General features: G+C 36.7%; 1 protein-coding gene across 1 annotated transcript in view; it reads right to left on the reverse strand.

Moving 5' to 3' along the window:
* The window catches only part of LOC126262186 (neurofibromin), a 502919-nt gene that overhangs the window by 159950 nt on the left and 321473 nt on the right, over positions 1 to 21496 (reverse strand). The window contains exons 39-41 of the mRNA XM_049958602.1: positions 19683 to 19821; positions 19464 to 19566; positions 6741 to 6864 (exon numbers count right to left, since the gene is read on the reverse strand). Of these exons, the coding sequence (XP_049814559.1) occupies positions 6741 to 6864; positions 19464 to 19566; positions 19683 to 19821 (366 nt within the window). The remainder of the gene's footprint in view (positions 1 to 6740; positions 6865 to 19463; positions 19567 to 19682; positions 19822 to 21496) is intronic.

The following is a 21496-nucleotide window of genomic DNA, read 5'->3' on the forward strand; positions in this document are numbered from 1 at the left end:
ATCACTGCTGTGTACAGACAACATCACTTTATTCATAATTATCTCTTTAGTTATAGCTTATTACACCATCTCATTGTTACTCATTTAAATGTTAGGGCATATACGAATGCAACACTTCTTCTTCTGCCTTTTTGCCTGTTGAGTATCTCTCTTGCGATTTCTACATATGTTAATTATGTTACTTAATTTGAAGAAGCTGTAACACTTGCACACCCTGTAAAACACTGGAGTATTCACGTACAGGACACTATGGTTTCTTTCCCTCTCATCAATAAGAAGAGAATCAGTAATGGCATAGAGAAATATGATGATAAACCTTTTTTTAATCTTATGTTTATAGTGGAAAGAATATGCTGAATGGGGAAAAAAAAGTGGAAGGATACATGGTGACAGAAAAAGAACAGTCAGAGCAATGGTTTAGTATTACCCTTATTCCTTCCCAGATGTGGCTCACAGTTAAGAGACTGAGCCACCACAAAACATATATTAAAATATATTTCTCAATAATGTATTACAGAATTTAAATTATCAGAACACATGTCACATATTTCTCGCACAGATTTAAACAGTCAAAGTTCTTGAAACTGTTGGTTTAATGTAAGTTTTTCAAATAGGTAGTAGCCAGTCTTAAGGCTGCACCTCAGAATGCTGGTTAGCTCTATGTAGCACAAGGTTTAGGGACGTGGCTTCTATGAAGTACAGCTCTTATGGACCTCCCAAAGGCTCTGACTATTCAGCCCATGGGTGTTCTACCAACCTGCACATTATCTGCACATTCCACTGCTTGCATCAAAAGAGAACGTCTCACTACAATGCACTATAATATAGTAATGGTCACAAAGTGTACTTACAATGATTAGGGAAATAAGCATGCCAAATACATCCTGTTACTTTTTACCAGAAATTTTGTTTAAATTAGTATTCAGATTTACATCATTAACTGGAAGTGTTGAGCATCCGAAAGATCTCATGAAAGCATCAAGTGCTTAGACCTTTTTCTTTATGAAAACAATCTCACATAAAGCTTTTCCTGAGAGTGTCAAACATCTACAGTTAAAAATGACCTTCCTAGAGATGACTGAAGAGGCAGGATGTTACTTTTCTACGCTAAAGTGAGTTAAAACAGTCATATGAAATACTATGAATGACAACAAATTTTGTGTGTTTGTGATGTGTTCTCCTCAAAGAGGACAACTGAATCATGCAAACTTCAATGAATCGACAGATGGATTAATTAAGGTAAGCAAGCAATGTGATGGTCATGGGTGAAATACTTATGTTAGAAAATAGATTAAGGAAAGGCAAAACTGTGTTTCTAGCATTTGTAGACTTAGAGAAAGCTTTTGACAATGTTGACTGGAATACTCTCTTTCAAATTCTGAAGGTGGCAGGGGTAAAATACAGGGAGCGAAAGGCTATTTTCAAATTTGTACAGAAACCAGATGGCAGTTATAAGAGCCGAGGGGCATGAAAGGGAAGTAGTGGTTGGGAAGGGAGTGAGACAGGGTTGTAGCCTCTCCCTGATGTTATTCAATCTGTACATTGAGCAAGCAGTAAAGGAAACAAAAGAAAAATTCGGAGTAGGAATTAAAATTCATGGAGAAGAAATAAAAACTTTGAGGTTCGCCGATGACATCGTAATTCTGTCAGACAGCAAAGGGCCTGGAAGAGCAGCTGAACGGAATGGACAGTGTCTTGAAAGGAGGATATAAGATGAACATCAACAAAAGCAAAATGAGAATAATGGAAGGTAGTCGAATTAAATCGGGTGATGCTGAGGGTATTAGATTAGGAAATGAGATGCTTAAAGTAGTAAAAGAGTTTTGCTATTTGGGGAGCAAAATAACTGATGATGGTCGAAGTAGAGAGGATATAAAATGTAGACTGGCAATGGCAAGGAAAGCGTTTCTGAAGAAGAGAAATTTGTTAAAATCGAGTGTAGATTTAAGTGTCAGGAAGTTGTTACTGAAAGTATTTGTATGGAGTGTGGCCATGTATGGAAGTAAGATGTGGACGATAAATAGTTTGGACAAGAAGAGAATAGATGCTTTTGAAATGTGGTGCTACAGAAAAATGCTGAAGATTAGACAGGTAGATCACATAACTAACGAGGAGGTATTGAATAGAATTAGGGAGAAGAGAAATTTGTTGCACACCTTGACTAGAAGAAGGGATCGGTTGGTAGGACATGTTCTGAGTCATCAAGGGATCACCAATTTAGTATTGGAGGGCAGCATGGAGGGTAAAAATCGTAGAGGGAGACCAAGAGATGAATACACTAAGAAGATTCAGAAGGATGTAGGTTGCAGTAGGTACTGGGAGATGGAGAAGCTGGCACAGGATAGAGTAGCGTGGAGAGCTGCATCAAACCAGTCTCTGGACTGAAGACCACAACAACAACAACAACAACAATCTTATGTTAAAAGGTTTAACACAGTAAGACAAGAACTACCTTTAAAAACTGTGCACACTTATTTAGGCAGTGTAACTCACAGCGAACATATACTCAGACTTATTCATCCAGCATTTGAGAATGACAGCACATAGCAACTTCCAACAAATTTTCCACATAATTTCATGCCTTTAAGAACCTTTTTCTCACTAACAGCCCCCACCCCCACAAAATGAAGCATGGAAAAAAGTTTAGCTTACTATATTTTCACTGTTCATGCAGTAAAACTTCAGTATGAAGCACAACATGTTCTGCAAAATTATACCATTGTATGATATATTCACATATTCACTAGAAATGTGGTAAATGCTGAGATACGTGAAAAACTAACTTTCATTTAAAAAGGAGCGTAAATTACCCAGACTATACTCATCCTGCGTATGATAATAAAAGACTTCCAACAAACTTTAAACAGAATTTCAGGAATTTTCTAAGCTTGATGTCAAATACTGAACAAATTAACTCAGTTGTAAAGTATGAAGCTGTTTTATTCATGGGAGTTCGACTCTTTAAGGAATTGGTGGATTACTGGTATAAATCTAATCAAAGATTATCATCCTGTTCATACAACTTGAAATGAAAGAACTTAACAATCAATATAGTGGTATGAAAACCCTCTGTAAAATAAACGTGATAATTTGAGACAAGAAAAATTAAATTACATGTTAAAATAATAGAGTGTGTAAAATCTAATTTAGACATTGAGTATGTAATTAATTATCAACATCGCGCGGGATAGCCATGCGGTCTGCGGCGTCTTGTCACGGTCCATGCAGCATGGGTGTGTGTGTTGTCCATAGCTTAAGTTAGTTTAAGCTAGATTAAGTAGTGTATCGGCTTAGGGACCAATGACCTAAGCAGTTTGGTCCCATAAGATCTTACCACAAATTTACAAAATTTATCCACTGTTATGAAATATATACAAATTTAGAATTGTCATAAACAAACCAGTCCCATATAGGCATGATCAGTATTAAGATAATACAAATCTCCAATACTTTTACAAACAGTGAGAATTTGGAATACATTTTCACAGAGCAAAATGCATCATTCAGAAAGATCAGTGTTGTATTATGATGCGACATGAAAAATATTAAACCCTGGAATGAAGACAGTTTTAAGGAAAGGAATGAGCATAACATGGCTACAAGTTGTAGCACTATAACTGAAGGTATTTGATATTTCTGTCTTCATGTTCCATTATAATCTTGTGCTCTTCAGGGGCACAGTTGTTCATGTTGGATCCATCACATCTATTACATTTTGCCCTTCAATTACGACAGTTTACTGCAAGTTTTCTAGTGCCAGCTTTTGCAGGACATTGATTTCCTCCAGATGCCCTATCACTGTTCTGGTCTTGTTTCTTTCAAACATAATTTCAGACCTCATAATTATCATTTGTGTCACTAAAACCATTTGATGTTTCTTTTCTCTGGAAAAGATGCCTATGCTCTGAAAAGCTGTAATAGCTCACATATTATGTACTTCATACATCCTACTGAACCATCCATCAAATTATCTCAAGTTGGACAATCTCCAGCTTCAAATACAATATTTTTCATAATACTCACAGATAAATCTGCTGTCCTCAAAGCTGACATACTTTGTTTGTGTCACATTTTCATTGTGCTTGAAAACATGTAACAATCAAATTTGAACACTGATTAGTTGACATAGATTTCAAAATGCGTGATGTAACACCAATGTTGTTGTTGCGGTCTTCAGTCCTGAGACTGGTTTGATGCAGCTCTCCATGCTATTCTATCCTGTGCAAGCTTCTTCATCTCCCAGTACCTACTGCAACCTACATCCTTCTGAATCTGCTTAGTGTATTGATCTCTTGGTCTCCCTCTACGATTTTTACCCTCCACGCTGCCCTCCAATGCTAAATTTGTGATCCCTTGATTCCTCAAAACATGTCCTACCAACCGATCCCTTCTTCTAGTCAAGTTGTGCCACAAACTTCTCTTCTCCCCAATCCTACTCAATACATCCTCATTAGTTACGTGATCTACCCACCTTATCTTCAGCATTCTTCTGTAGCACCACATTTCAAAAGCTTCTATTCTCTTCTTGTCCAAACTGGTTATCGTCCATGTTTCACTTCCATACATGGCTACACTCCATACAAATACTTTCAGAAAAGACTTCCTGACACTTAAATCTATACTCGATGTTAACAAATTTCTCTTCTTCAGAAACGATTTCCTTGCCATTGCCAGTCTACATTTTATATCCTCTCTACTTCGACCATCATCAGTTAGTTTGCTCCCTAAATAGCAAAACTCCTTTACTACTTTAAGTGTCTCATTTCCTAATCTAATTCCCTCAGCATCACCCGATTTAATTTGACTACATTCCATTATCCTCGTTTTGCTTTTGTTGATGTTCATCTTATATCCTCCTTTCAAGACACTGTCCATTCCGTTCAACTGCTCTTCCAAGTCCTTTGCTGTCTCTGACAGAATTATAATGTCATCGGCGAACCTCAAAGTTTTTATTTCTTCTCCATGAATTTTAATACCTACTCCGAATTTTTCTTTTGTTTCCTTTACTGCTTGCTCAATATACAGATTGAATAACATCGGGGAGAGGCTACAACCCTGTCTCACTCCTTTCCCAACCACTGCTTCCCTTTCATGCCCCTCGACTCTTATAACTGCCATCTGGTTTCTGTACAAATTGTAAATAGCCTTTCGCTCCTTGTATTTTACCCCTGCCACCTTCAGAATTTGAAAGAGAGTATTCCAGTTAACGTTGTCAAAAGCTTTCTCTAAGTCTACAAATGCTAGAAACGTAGGTTTGCCTTTTCTTAATCTTTCTTCTAAGATAAGTCGTAAGGTTAGTATTGCCTCACGTGTTCCAACATTTCTACGGAATCCAAACTGATCTTCCCCAAGGTCCGCTTCTACCAGTTTTTCCATTCGTCTGTAAAGAATTCGCGTTAGTATTTTGCAGCTGTGACTTATTAAACTGATAGTTTGGTTATTTTCACATCTGTCAACACCTGCTTTCTTTGGGATTGGAATTATTATATTCTTCTTGAAGTCTGTGGGTATTTCGCCTGTCTCATACATCTTGCTCACCAGATGGTAGAGTTTTGTCATGACTGGCTCTCCCAGGGCCATCAGTAGTTCTAATGGAATGTTGTCTACTCCCGGGGCCTTGTTTCGACTCAGGTCTTTCAGTGCTCTGTCAAACTCTTCACGCAGTATCTTATCTCCCATTTCATCTTCATCTACATCCTCTTCCATTTCCATAATATTGTCCTCAAGTACATCGCCCTTGTATAAACCCTCTATATACTCCTTCCACCTTTCTGCCTTCCCTTCTTTGCTTAGAACTGGGTTGCCATCTGAGCTCTTGATATTCATACAAGTGGTTCTCTTCTCTCCAAAGGTCTCTTTAATTTTCCTGTAGGCAGTATCTATCTTACCTCTAGTGAGACAAGCCTCTACATCCTTACATTTGTCCTCTAGCCATCCCTGCTTAGCCATTTTGCACTTCCTGTCGCTCTCATTTTTGAGACGTTTGTATTCCTTTTTGCCTGCTTCATTTACTGCATTTTTATATTTTCTCCTTTCATCAATTAAATTCAATATTTCTTCTGTTACCCAAGGATTTCTACTAGCCCTCGTCTTTTTACCTACTTGATCGTCTGCTGCCTTCACTACTTCATCCCTCGGAGCTACCCATTCTTCTTCTACTGTATTTCTTTCCCCCATTCCTGTCAATTTTTCCCTTATGCTCTCCCTGAAACTCTCTACAACCTCTGGTTCTTTCAGTTTATCCAGGTCCCATCTCCTTAAATTCCCACCTTTTTGCAGTTTCTTCAGTTTCAATCTGCAGTTCATAACCAATAGATTGTGGTCAGAATCCACATCTGCCCCTGGAAATGTCTCACAATTTAAAACCTGGTTCCTAAATCTCTGTCTTACCATTATATAATCTATCTGATACCTTTTAGTATCTCCAGGATTCTTCCAGGTATACAACCTTCTTTTATGATTCTTGAACCAAGTGTAACACCAATGAAGAGGAATAAAAGCTTTAAAATTACAAAGGAAACATTTACAAAAGCAAAGCAGAACCTATAATAAAACATCTCACAATGAGATCATTATTGCATACAATATTATACATTAAATATTCCAAAAATTTTGTTTACATTAAGCAATTGTAAAAGTAAATAATCCTCATTTTCTCAAAGCAAGAAAAGACATATTAAAATTACAGTACAGTATACTTCTAATATGCTAAAGATTGGGACTAAGATAATAACACTCACTTATACATCCAAATACTATCAATGCTCTTGGTTGTAATGCAGGATTATAAGAGAAAGCAAAACTTTTGGCCAGTTGTGTCCAACACTGTAACCAGTCACAATCAGGTATGTCCCGCATGCAAGCCTGCATGGACAGTGGAAAAAATATGTTACATTATTTATGTCACTGAAGCAGTATACATACTGTTCATTACTCAACCATTTCTAGTCAATTTCCCTCAAGGAGATCATTATCATGGGGTTTCTCTTTGGGAAAATATGTTGATTTGCTACGTGTTTAAGCAGATTACATCTCAGCATAGAAAACTTTTTGCACTGACAGTAAAAATAATTTCATGCATACTTCCAGGATTGAGGTCAAACAAATGTTTAAGTAACTGCCACAGTGACTGTTGACAAGTACAGGCTCTCTCTCTCTCTCTCTCTCTCTATCACACACACACACACACACACACACACACACACAAACCATATTATTGCACATTAAGAAATTCTTCTATGGAGAAGCATTAGTTGTCAAATAGATATGATTTGTTTGTGTTTGAAATTATTTTTATTGTCTATTAAATTCTTTACATCAACGGCTGAGTGGTCAAAGATTTTTATGACTGATAATCTCACTCCTACCTGTGCCACTATGGCTGGCAATGAGTCAAAGATAGAGGAAATAATTTCTCTTCCTTGTCTTACATTTATGAATGTTCAAACAATGGAATATCGAAGATGGAATAATGACAGTATTATGAAAAGGATAGATTCGTACTCGCCATACACCGGAGATGTTGAATCGCAGATGTGCGCAACAAAAAGAGTGTCAAACAAGCAAGCTTTTGGCCAAAAAGGCCTTCGTTGGAATTAGATAGCCAGAGACTGTGTTTGTGTGAGTGTGAATATGTGTGTGCGTGAGTTGTCTTATTCTGAAGAAGGCCTTTCTGACCGAAAGCTTACTTGTTTGGAAGACTTTTTGTTGCACATATGTGTGATTCAACATCTCCAATATATGGCGAGTAACAAACTATTGTTTTCATAATATTGCCATTTATGAATGTTGTTGTTATCTTTGAACAGTGGTTGGCTCTTCACAACAAACTACATAAGAATGCATATGTATTGTAATGCTGTTGTTAGTATACCCAACTGATTAACGAACTGTCATGACATACTGTCCTTATCTCATGAATCTGTGAACCAAACACTTTTTCTCTTCCTCGGTGACGAGTTACCCCATGCCATAAGATGTCACTACGTGAAAACAGGAAAAGTAAGACAGCTTTTTAACATATTCATCTCCAAAATCTGCTATCACTGGTAATACAAAAATTAAGGACTGTAACATGTCACTTTCAGTTCTGTTCTTATCAACATAAACTGCTAAGAATTATTTGATTTATTGGTTTATCCTCATGCATTATTTCTAATGGTGTGACCAGGTATTATGCAGTATGGAATTGTATGTATTGTGTTTTATCAAAGTTTAGTGACAGTCCATTTGCAGAGAATTACATAGTAATTTTCAAGATAGTTTTATGTACCTTCTCAAGTGTCAAAGTTTCTCCAACAAAATTGATTACAATACTTACATCATCAGAAAAGAGAACGTTTTGTTTCTTAGATTTATGATGGCATATCATTTATATAAACCAAGAACAATACCAATATCACTCCCGTACTGACTTTTCCCAAGTCTGAAGATTCTTTTGGTTGTATATACTGCCTGGATTTCTTAATGTTATACTCTGCATCCTTCTAATTAGGGTGAAAACCAGTTAGCAGCAAAATCTCTAATACCATAATATTTGAGCTTCTGTAGGATAATACTGTGAACTATGAGACCTGATGCTTTTAACAAGCTGCAGAAAATGCCAGCTGCCAATATTTTGACATTTAACTTTTGTATAATCTGATTCATGACTTGAAAAATGACAAATGCTGTGGAAAGACACTTCTGAATACCCAACTGAGCTTGACTAAGTATCTTAACCTGAGAGAGGTGTATTACTGTTCCTGTGTACATGATCTTTCCTAGAAAAAGGAGATATAGATCAGTGGTTTGTAAACTGGTGTGTATATGTACTCCCCTACCCCTCTCCATGCCACCTGAGGAGAAGAAAATAGCCATCACCAACTGAACAAGCATATTACCTTGCCAAACAGATTTATAAACTCAGTATCAGTTTCAAGAAAGTCCAGTCGAGACACAAAATGGTTATTCACAAGCAGCAAGTATACAGAGTCATTTACCAGACTCTTGGTGTGTGTGTTAGTTCCAAGGAAGAAATTTCTTTAAAAACTAAGAAATTTTCCAGTTTTTTTCTAATTGCATGCCCACTGCTCACCTTTCTTCTATTTGGTGAAAAGGGATTTATCCTACTATACATGTACCAAATATTTTAAATTAATTAATAATGTCTTTTTAGAAACAGTGAAAATCACTTATGGCCAGAAAAACAAACATTTATTGAGACAGTCTAATTGTTAACCTTCATACTGCCACTGCACACCACTCTTAGAGATATATTCTCTCAGTTTTTTCAGTAACACATTGGTTATTTTTGCACACTTTTGTCTGTTGTTCTGAAACCAATCTGACATACATGGAATGGACAAAATAATATAAACATCAAGCAATATAGTACTTTTTGTTGCAAGTTGACACCACTGAGTACGTGTAAATACTGTGACACAGCTGTGTGCACAGTTGATATTCCAAGTCTTGGAGATTATCTTTCAGTGTATTATATTCTTTGTTCTGCAACAGTTAACACAAGCGATCAGCAAAATGAATGATCCCTCAGACTTAAAAAAAAAGGGCAACTTGTTGGTGCACGATTAGTGGGAGCACCTGCGACGAAAATTGGCTGAACTGTTTGACGTTTCATAAGCAACAGCATATGTCGTAATGACAGTAGACGCAAAACACGGTAAAACATCATTGGTGAAAGACAAATTTAATCGACAGAGACCAATGAGCATTAAAAGTATTGTGGCCAGACAACATAAAACTATCATGGCAAACATGACTGCAGAACTCAACACTTAGTTGTGTAATTCTGTGTACAGTAGGAAATTCACAAAGTTAACGTCCATGGAAGAGTTGCAATTGTAAAACCCTTAATGACAGAACCCAACACAAAGCTGTGGAATACGTGATGTTACAATCATAAAATGTGGACCCTTGATGACTGGAAGAATGTGATATGGTCTGATGAATCATTGGTTACATTATTCTCAACAAATGTTTGGGTTTATCTATGCAGAACCCCAAAAGAAGGTTATGATCTGGCTCACCTGCTTCCTACAGCCAAGCATGGGTGAGGTTCCATTATGATTTGGATTGCTATATTGTGGTATCCAGCTGGTCCTATCATTACCCTCACTGGCCAGGTTACTGTAGATGATTATCTCCACATCCTCGACAATTAACTTAGCTATAACTAACATATTTCTGTCAAATACTGCTATATTCCAGTATGATAACATGACCATATATGCAACCAAAAAGGTTCAGGCATGGTTTGTGGACCATCATAATATTAACAAATGGCCAGCACAATTGCCAAGCCTCAACATCATTCAACAATTATGGGGAGTTAGCAGAGAGTGAGGAGCGGGTTGCCAGATCCAACACTGTTGAAGCAATTGGCAGATATTTTGGTACAAGAAAGGGAGAAGTTTCTGTTGGAAACTATTCAGACAGTCCACAACTCTATTCTGTAAAGAATTGCAGCTGTTCTTAAAGCCAATGCTGGCCAACTCCTTATTAATAAATAAATATTGTGTATGTCAGTTGTCCACATTATTTTGTCCATCCCTGTTATCTACAGGTGGAAAAGCAAATATTTTCTACAGGTACTATGTCTTTAGAATAAATTTTTGCTCTGCAGCAAAGGATGTGCTGATTTGAAACCTTCTGGTAGATTAAAATTGTGTGCCAGACTCGCTGTCTATGCAAAATTCAGGACCTGCCCTCACAGCTTTGCTTCGGCCAGAACCTCATGTTCTACGTTCCAAAATTCACATAACTTGTGGGACTGGCACTCATGGAAGAAAAAATACTGCAGAGACTTGGCTTAGCCACAGTCTGGGGGATTGTTCCCAAAAAGAATTTTCACTCTGGAGTGGAATATGAGCTAGTTTGAAACTTCCTGACAGCGTAACATTGTGTGCTGGACTAGGACTCGAACCTGAAATCTTTGCCTTTCATGGGGTAGTGCTCTACTGACAGCTATCCAAGCACAACTCAAGACTTCCCTGCACAGCTTCACTTCTGCCAGTATCACATCTCCTACCCTTCAAACTTCAGAGATGTTCTTCTGCATACCTTGGGGATAGCACTCCGGGAAGAACGGTTACTGCAGACACATGGCTTAGATACAGTCTGGAAGGTAGGAGACGAGGTACTGGTGGAAGTAAAGTTGTGAGGGTGGGTCGTGAGTCACAGGATGGTTCAGTCACAGGCTTGAGTCATTGTCTGGCACACAGTTGTAATCTGTCAGGAAGTTTCGAACCATAAGTCTTCTCTTCATAATACACACCAACAATGAACCAAGTCCCTCAAGTGTCTTGAAGACACTGAGTAACCCATCCGAGATTTCTGTTTGATAAAATTTAACAATTCTTATCACACTGAAGCCACAGCTGGCAGAGTCCCGATTCAATTATATTATTACAGGTGAAACAACCAATCCTTTGACATTTACATATACTACAATCACGCTTGGAAAAAATCTATATTCCTATTTAAGATAATATTCATAAAAAAAGAAAGAAAGAGTAACAAAGACTGTTCATAGGAAACATACAATGTTTTGGCTATTCAATTGTTTCACGCATGAAGAGTGTCTGTCACATATCAAACTGTAAAAGCTTGAAAGATTACAATAAATATACAATTTTCGTCCGCAGCTCGTTGTCGTGCGGTAGCGTTCTCGCTTCCCACGCCCGGGTTCCCGGGTTCGATTCCCGGCGGGGTCAGGGATTTTCTCTGCCTCGTGATGACTGGGTGTTGTGTGCTGTCCTTAGGTTAGTTAGGTTCAAGTAGTTCTAAGTTCTAGGGGACTGATGACCATAGATGTTAAGTCCCATAGTGCTCAGAGCCATTTGAACCATTTGAACAATTTTCACAAAATATGACATAGGAAGTATTGGGCAGATTATACTGAGGATAGCAGATGCGAAGGGTTAGCAAAATGAAAAAAAAATAAAAAAAATATAGAAAGAAATGTGGATTCATAGAATTTGAAAGGCTAGTGAAGAAATAAGATGTGTTCAGGATGTAACTTTTCTGCCAAAAAAGCTGACTGTGTAACAGGAAAGTACAAACACTGTGAAATAGTTTCCAGTAGTCTGAATATAGTATAGAACAGCATATTCACTGCATCTACAGTTCATTTAATACCTACAGCCTATTTGATTCCTACTTTTACATCAATGCATGTAAAACTTTTTTCCCGTAAGTTGATTTTTGGAAATTTCAAGAGAAGCACCATGAGCGTAGCTGTTAAGTGTGTAGTGTGTAAACAGTATTTGTTTTTTAGTATGCTGAAAGCTTTCCAGTAAACAACTTAAAATGGTATGAAAAGTCATTAAATGCATAAATCACTGATTTATTGGGTACAGAAATAAATTCCAGTTTGTCAACGGAAAATGACTGTTTTAAAATGACTCTTTTCAACTTATTATTACTTTTACATTCATTATCCCAAAACAAATGTTCTTGTGGATTAAATACAAGCATGGAATTCTTTCAAGGTTTAATATTGTTTAACTAGTTTCTTCTTTTTTTTTTTTTTTTACTTATTCTATATGCACCTGCCTACCACTTGTCACTCACTTTGTCTCTGGGGCCTCATCTTTACCCCCAAGACATTCCGTTATCATTAAAAGAAGTTTAGGTGAAATTAAAACACCTGAAAGTTAACAACACACAAATGTGATTATCAAGAATGAATAACATTTTGAAAGGAATGTAACACTGTTACAGAACAGTCAGTCTCAAAATCATATGACTTTTTATGTACACACAGCAAACTGCCTAGGTAGTGCTTCTGTATAAAGTGGCTGTTACGTTCTAGTCTACCAATGTTCAATGTTGGCTAGGTGACTAACCAAACTCTTTGGATATAGCAGGGGATTGTATCTTTAATACAATTGTTGGAGGCACTATTACTATTGATATATCTTATAATGTTGATGTCTCAATGTGGGTGGAAGCATGTTGGTGACAGAGAACTGAAGAAGCTTGGGAAGCATATTCAAAACATGGGTCACTTCACACCCGATTTTTGTTGGAGATGGATACTGTGTGAACAGACCTACACACAAATAAAATGGGTTCCAGATCGAGATTACAAAGAGGTTCTAATAGGAGGAAGCAAAGTACAAGAAATCTAAGAGGAAAACTAGAACCCAGAGAGATTTCCTTATGCCACTTATTAACATGAGTCTGTTGTAATGAACAGCCCTGGATATAATATTAGAGTATGTTGTAATGTCGCAAGTTATTATGAGATAACATTTACTGCAGTATAGCACGCAGCCGTGTATCATGGTGGCTGCAGAATTGTGTCATTGCTATGACTCACAGCACAGCTGACACCACTGGCCGTGAGAACGGTCTCCGGTACCATCTAGTAGGAACGTAAATTCATACCCCCTATTAATCTAAATAAAGCATAGTAATTATCAACATATTTTGTTCAAACTTGGTACACCATATTTTGTTATTGAGGAAAGAATCCTGTCAAAATTTCGCATTTTTATCTCGTATAGTTCCGGAGACTGAGAAAATTACTTAAATGTCCAAAAACTGACACTTATGTTTCAAAACTCAGTAAGCAACAATAGCAGTTTGTCTTTTATTACCACCGAAAGGCACAACAAAGTTTTCAATATATATAATTATTTAACTGGAATTTTTTTCAAAACTTTAATTACTCTGTATTTCGTAGTGCAAAAATTATCCAAAATTATTATCTGCTTATTATTTTGTTGCGTGTATACATGGGAGTGAATGAGAGAGTGTCTTTGGGACATACGAAAAAATTTAATACTTTTATGTAAAAACTTATGAAAATGAACCATGGGAAAATAGTGTTGTAACCATAAAGCTGATGATGTATGCCGATGTGTGCTTGCTTTTGTAAGAGAGCAGCCAGAATAGAAGTCGAAAATGGAATAAGTTTCTAAATTAAAGTTTTTTTTTTTTTTTTTTTTTTTTTGTAATTCGGTCTATTTTATTAAATATTATATTAGAAACTGGCATTGGAATGATGTAAATGATTTTCTAATTAGTGATTGCCTCAGGCGAGTTTTGCCGTGGGAATAATCAAGAAGGACCATTCTGATTGGTCACTCAAACCATTAACCAATCAGAATTAAGATGTTCCTGCGTGTAGAAAGTTAGATAGGCATAGAGTGGAGTGGCATCGGGAGAGTCACTCGCCAACCTTCATATGTGTAACATTATACTAAGTGTTGCCAAGAAAATAACTTTCAAAATGAAGAACTGTTGAGTTCATTGCTGTTAAAAGTGTCATGACTCAGGCAGTTTAAGTTACAAACATTTTGAGGACCATCTGATTAATTGATGTGTTATGAGCATGTGATACTTCGGTCTTAGTGAAATTCCATGTGGTATATTCCATATACTTTATGGAATACTTGGCCAAGCACTTCTAACTTGGAAGGCCACTGATATGACCGAAGTTTCAACTCGCTATAGTAGTGGGTCAGTAACTGTCAAATCGAACATTAATCAGGTCGGACGGGTAGATATTCTTGCTGCTTTTTTTGTGTGAGAACATTCTGTACGCACTATGAGATGGGAATAGTAGAGCAGTTAAAAATAGTAAATTCTGACTTGATAGCAAATTTATGTGCTCCCTCAAGAATAAAAACCAGTTTACTAAAATTTCTGAAGGCTTACTGCAGGTAAACTGTATTTATGCAACACCCGAAATTTGTTAAAATGAACTTACGGGAACTGATCCGCAACTTGAGTTACGCGGCCTTTGTGTGGTAGGTATTAGGTCATAGTTTCATCAACGCTGCTTTACACGGCCTAGTGAGTACCTACTACTGCAGAGTGAAGGGACATCATAAGTAAGCCATACTGAGGTAGGTGGACAATTAATGAGAGACTGTACGATCGAGTAACAACAACGAAAAAACCCACCTTGCCGCAATGTGATACACAACTTTTAATGTATTACTTAATACATTGTATCAAGTATCACATTACACGACTGCACTTAATATTTGTTATTCGATATTACAGTATTCACAGATTATTTGTGCATTAATCATGAAATACAGTTGTTTTTCGTATTTGAAAGTTCCAGACAGTTGACATAGAAACATCAAGACTGTTTAGTAATGTATAGCTTAAAGAACACAGTAACTTGCTGGCCTAAAGAAAAATGTAATTTTTGAACACGTGTAAATGTTAGTAATTGAATCAATTATGTAATTTCGTAGAAAATTAGCTTTTTTAGAATGAACTGTTTAATGTTCATTTTATACGAACTATTTTATACAAAAATCTATGTATGTAAAAAATCAAACTGTATCAAGCATTTTCTTTCTTCTTTAAAACTTACTGTTATACTTAAGTTTTAGGACCATTATAACATTACTAATGTACCAGAATAACAATGTATTTTTCATTGTGGATTTCTGCTTTTATATCAAGGTGTGTCAGGCAGTTCAGTTGTTCATATTAGTCAAAGAAGCACAGTCTTGAGTCAATAATTGTTGTATTTTGTGCTACATTGTAATGTCAAAGATCAGATATGAATTTATCAGTAAAAATGGAACTGATAATGGCAAAAATTTGTGAATTTATTGCTGCACCTGGAAAGAATACAGTCAAGATCCCTGGACCTGTTTATTCTACTTGGAAGATTAGAATTAAATGCCAAATGGAACTGCTGGCTGGATATTCCAAAGGGAGGATTCAGCTGCTGAGCAGAAAGTGCGTTCCTCCTCTGCACACACCGGCCTTTCTCCATTCACATTGGTGCATTTTTTGTTGCATGTTTATTTGTGGAATATATGTGCGCATAATGTGAACAGTGCTGTGTTATGTTCATATTGCATGATGATGAAAGAAGGGAGAGGGTGAAAATGAGTGTTCACATATAGCCTATTCCTCTCAAATAGCACCAAGAGGACCACTGAGCTTAATATCTCCATACGCATCACCATCAAGAGTGTCACATGCCCTCACTTCATGAAACACCATGGAAAGGTTTGGATTTTAATCTCAGGACTCTGTCACAAAAACATAATAAGGAACTTTATGCCACCAGCTCTCCTCCCCATATCAGCCAAATCCTGGCAGTGAAAATTTCATCCACTGCCAGGATTTGAACTGGCTCACCTCCAAATGAAGCACCACTGCACAGGTGTGAATTGGTGACCTCAGCTATGGAGGTGGGTTGTTTGTTCTATCATCATCTAATTAACTGATGGCATGTGGTGATTTGTCTTGGGTTGATGTACCAACTAAATCACCCGAAAATTGATACTATAATTAAATTTTTTGGAAAATTCAAATAATTCTGTTGAAACAATTGCATTAACACAGATGTTTCTAGTTACTACCTTGCTATTTCTTCATTTTCTATTCTCTGTGCTGCAGTTTCTCAAAGATTTTGAGAAAGCTTTATATTCCATTTTGACAAATTCTTGTGTTGCAGCATATGAGAAGTAAGGTGTACATTCTACATGTTAATTTATTAAGCAAAATCTGCAATAAGATCACAGTTTCATTGAGACTACATGAAGGGAGTGAGAAAATTAAATAGAAAACGTAGCTAGGTCAGCTGATCCCATTTCACTGAAATACTTACTTGTTCCCTAGGAAGCCATTTTCAATAACTAAACGACGAAGGAGAAGTATGCAGCACAGGATTATCTGAAATACTTGCTCCTCCCCACCCACACCCCTGCTTAAGAACTTCAACAAAGAATGGACGAAGTCAACACATTTTATGTGAGAATGTGTTCAAACATTCACTTTGGTAAGATCAACCAAACTGAAACCAGTAATATTACGGTACGCAACTGAGGAAGACAGGACTACAAAAGTTGAAGATGAAACCAGTAAGCTGAAGGAAGATGGTGATGAATAGCAATGATGTAATGGAAGCAGTTAATACAACCTGGAATTACAACAACTATAAACAACAAGTCGATCGACATTTAAGAAATAAAATGCAATGTGCAGAAATAAATTTCCACTACTTCTGTCCATGTGCACACTGACAACTGAAGTGGTCAGTGGAAGAAAGAGCTAACCCACAAGAGCATATTTTGAGCTAATGCATGTTATATATTTCATTACATTCAAAGACAAGAACAAAAATTCAATAAGATGAAACAAATTATGTAGTAGACAACTCTTTCTAGCGACATGTTTGGAAAAACTCAGTATCGCCATGTGGTGTATTCAAAAACACAATAGATGATGTGAGCAGATATCCTAATTACATTGAGGCTTAGCACTTTCTTCTGCTGACCCCTTCAATTCTAACCTACACCACCTAATGTCTATAGCCCTACCTAAAATGAAGAGTTTCCAGTGGAAGTGATTATGTTCGGAATAACGATAGCTAATAGGAAGACAAATAAATGAGTATGATGAAAAAATTGGAGTTCATGACATTATCGAAATGGAGGTAGGCTGGTGGAAGGTGGTCCAAGGAAATTCTTTTCTGAATTTCTCATAATAAGAAACGAAAATGAAGACAATGTAATAGCAGATGGATAGATGCTATCTAGAAACAGATAAGGAAAACTTGGATAAACATAAAACAATGGAAACTTTAGGTTTCAGCACTGTAGGAAAAGATAGATTACTGCTTACGATAAGGAGACACATTAGGTTGCAGACACACACAATTAAAAGACACTTACACAAAGCTTTCAGGCACAACCTCTACCAGCAAAAGAGAATCACACACCATCCATACACATAAGCAGGCGTGCTTGGGCTAGAGCTACCAGAGGTGGCAGTCATGTATCCATGAAGTGCATTTGTTTGTGTGTATGAATAGTGCATGTTTCTCTTTTGCTGGTGAAGGCCATGGCCGAAAAGTTTGTGTAAGTGTCTTTTTATTGTGCCTGTCTGCAAACTTAACATGTCTTCTTTACAGTAAGCAGCAATCTATCTTTTCCTACATTGTTGTTGGATAGACTTGGTTATACATAAAATTGCTGAGGCTGTCTGCCTGCTTAGCTGGGTTGGAGATTTTCTTTGCTCAGGGACTGGGTGTTGTGTTGTCCTCATCACCTTTTCATCCTCATCAGTGGCGCACAATCCACCCAATGTGGCGTTGAATGAAATATGACTTGCACTTGGTGGCTGAACTTCTCCGGATGGGACCTCCGGGCCAATGATGCCACATGCTCATTTCCATTTTTGTTGAGGCTTTCCTGGCCACCTGTTGATTTATTGCCTGTTGACTTCTGTCTCTGGATCTTCAGTTGACATTTGTTTAATGATTTTCCTGATGTGTGGGTCTCCCATCACTACCTGCAACAGTCGTCTGCTGCAGTACAGGAATCTAGGATCCATTTACCTTAAGGCTTTTTTTCTACTTTGTTTTGCTTTGGCTCTGTCCTGTCCAACAAGGAAGAAGAAAGCTTCAATGTAAATTGGTCCTGGATTCCCGTGCCACAGCATATAACTTTTGCAGGAAGCAAGAGGAGAACAACAGTGGCAACGACCATGGAAAAGCCCTCGAACTTTCGTGTGAGAGGTATATATACCCTCTGGTTGTGGGCTCGACTCCATTTTGTCACCAGAAATGGAGGGTGAACCTCTGAAAATATCAGCCATTTGTGGTGGCAAAATGTCAGGAAAATTGTCAGAGAAATGTTGGTTGTAGATCCTGAGACAGAAGTCAACAGGCAATACCCCATAGTCATATACGATGAGACATGAAACAAGTCTTTAACCAATAAGGAATAAAGAAACTAGTGATGATACCTATCTTTTAACAGCTTTCCTTTCCCCTTTTTACACTTTCTCACTGCTAGCCTAACATCATCGAGATTTAGCTCACTCTTCTGAAAACTGAATACTTTAATTAGTTTTCTTTCTTAATTTTAAGTCTACTAATTAACCACATTAATTCTAGCCCTTTAGTTCATTTAACTGTAGGTGAAACATTATACTCCACTTTTCAATAGTCACTCAGTTCAAACAGAACAGTACATGTATACCAGCTCCATCACTGTTTTCATTTTCTGAGGAAGAGCTACAGTGACTGGAAGAAAGAAAAGTTATGGGGACCAATTGGTATGCTCCATCTGTATTTGTAAACTGCATACTAATTATGAGTTCATACAAACAACCAAATAATTCAAAATATTACTCGCTATGAATTTACAAATATGTGATCAGGGTCAGTTCTATTGAAGAAATTGAGCTCAGAGCTCTTATGCAAAGTCTGTAGACATATAACAATAACATCCGTTATCTTAAGCTGACATGTGTAAATTAATATCTATGACAATGCATCTGTTTTTGTAAAACAATATTACAGCTTATACAATTTTAGGCTGTTTATACCTACAAATGTAGTTTGCTAATTTTCTTTAGGTTGGCAGTTAATTTATCTGCTTTGTAACAGATTTAATACTTATTACACAGAAGAATGACAAAGGGAGCATCTTGATAAAGAACCCATGTTATATGTAGCAGTTTGGCTTTACCTCCATAATTTCTAGCAGAGCATCTGTAATAGTCTCCAATGAAGTGAGAGATAAACGTTCACGGTCCTGTGGTGCTCCAGAAAAACAACGTTCACCGCCATACCTAGAGAATGTAATTTTTATTCATTGTGGTACAGGCAGAGTAGATTCCATTTAGTGTTAATGAGACAAAAAGAATCTAGTGTGACTAGGTGCATTTACTTAATGTAACATACTTACCATCTGTCATTGGGATGCCTGTAGCTGGAACGAAATGCTGTAACTGCAGCTGATTTAACTTTGCTGATACCAAACAGGAGGTAAAATTTGGGCAGTGAAAATTCATCCAAGCTCAGTCGTAAAACTCTTTGTGTCTCTTCTGAAATAAGAAATCCAGCAGCTCATAATATTATACTTAAACTGATGTGGCTTCTAACAAAAATATGATTATATTGACATTGCACTCTCATGATTGGCTATCTATGTTGTTATGAAGTCAACTAATGACACTCGGTTAAAAAGTTTTTCACGTCAGCCTCCTCCAGCTCCCCTTCCCTCCCCCTGAAGTGTACACACTAGCAGTAATGACAATAATAATAATAATAATAATAATAATAATAATGACAACAGCAACTCTGCACATCAAAAATTACAGTTATTAAGGGATTTCTACAGCTAACAATCTCATCAGAAATTTGTCGACTAAGAAACCTTCCCCGGTAGTAAGAATAATTTTTTTTAGAAACAAATGATCTGAAATAATGTAGACTCATTTTCTTATGGAGGAATATTTTTCAGTGTTAATGAACACACACAGATTATTATATGATTCAAACAGTTCAATTTGACAGTCTTGGAAAGAAGAAGTGCAGCTTTGTGACAACTACAGTGCTGAGCATTTTGTTTGCAGCACAGCCATAAACAAGTTTAATTGTACATCCTATAACAATAAGAAGGATGCTGCAATCCACAACTGTCATCATCATGAGTCATTTGGCATCCACTACTGAATTAAGGCCTCCTCAAGGCTTTCCCATGGATTTTGCTCTTTCGACAAACCTATATGTGTAACTAATACATGTTTCCTGATACCGTCTGCCAATCTTCCATTGGGTCTTCATATACATTTTTTTTTCTTATGGCTTGAAATAGAGGAAAGAATTTTTTTGGTTCATCTGCCAGCCATTCATCAACTTCCATTTAATTTTCATTAACATCATAATTATGTCTTCCAATCCAGTCTGTTTCTTGAACAATTTGCCTGTTCTGACTCAATGTTAGTAATTCCCAACAAGATGCCCTTCATTGCTGGCTGAGATCTGCTGGGATCTCTTTACTTCCTCTCTTGTTTTGCCATTTGCCTCCTTAAATTCATGTTATTTTCATTTTTGCCAATTACTATTAACATACATAAGTATAATCTGCATTTTCATAAAAGAGAAAGGTTGGCTATCAGTCTTAAACAATACAATACCAGATCTAATTTTGTGCTTAGTTTTGTGTCATCAATTTCCTGATTTATTTTGATCATTCCTAATTAATATCTTTTGTTAAGGGTGAAGTCAGTAACTGTTCCATGACTTAGATTCTATTGTTGACTTAAAAACAAATATAAATTGTGTACTATCTGGAAGAATAACTACAAGGATTCTTAAAGTATTTATTTGGCTCCATTCGAAAACGTATTAGCAAAGCCAGCCCTTATTTAATTCCAAAGTAATTACCAGGTTTGTCAAAAGTATTGTTCGTATAACTATATCAGTTAATTTCATTATTTAAACAAATAATTCAGCATAACCTTTGCAGTAGAAGAAACTGTTAGAAAGAAGGCATTTTTCAATGTATTCAGTTAACTGAATGAATTATGCTTTAATTGTAATTTCTGTAAATTAAACATCGAACAATGTGTAGTTTCAGTACCTATTATTGTGAGGATATATAAAGTCCCAATTTTTGGTCCCAAGTCAGTCAGCCCATGGGAGATTTTTAAGAAAAGAAACCTGTATTGGTTAGATCAACAACAATGCATCAACTTAACCATGAAATAAGTGTAA

This window comes from Schistocerca nitens, chromosome 1 (assembly GCF_023898315.1).
Source record: "Schistocerca nitens isolate TAMUIC-IGC-003100 chromosome 1, iqSchNite1.1, whole genome shotgun sequence".
NCBI classification, from domain to species: Eukaryota; Metazoa; Arthropoda; class Insecta; order Orthoptera; family Acrididae; genus Schistocerca; species Schistocerca nitens.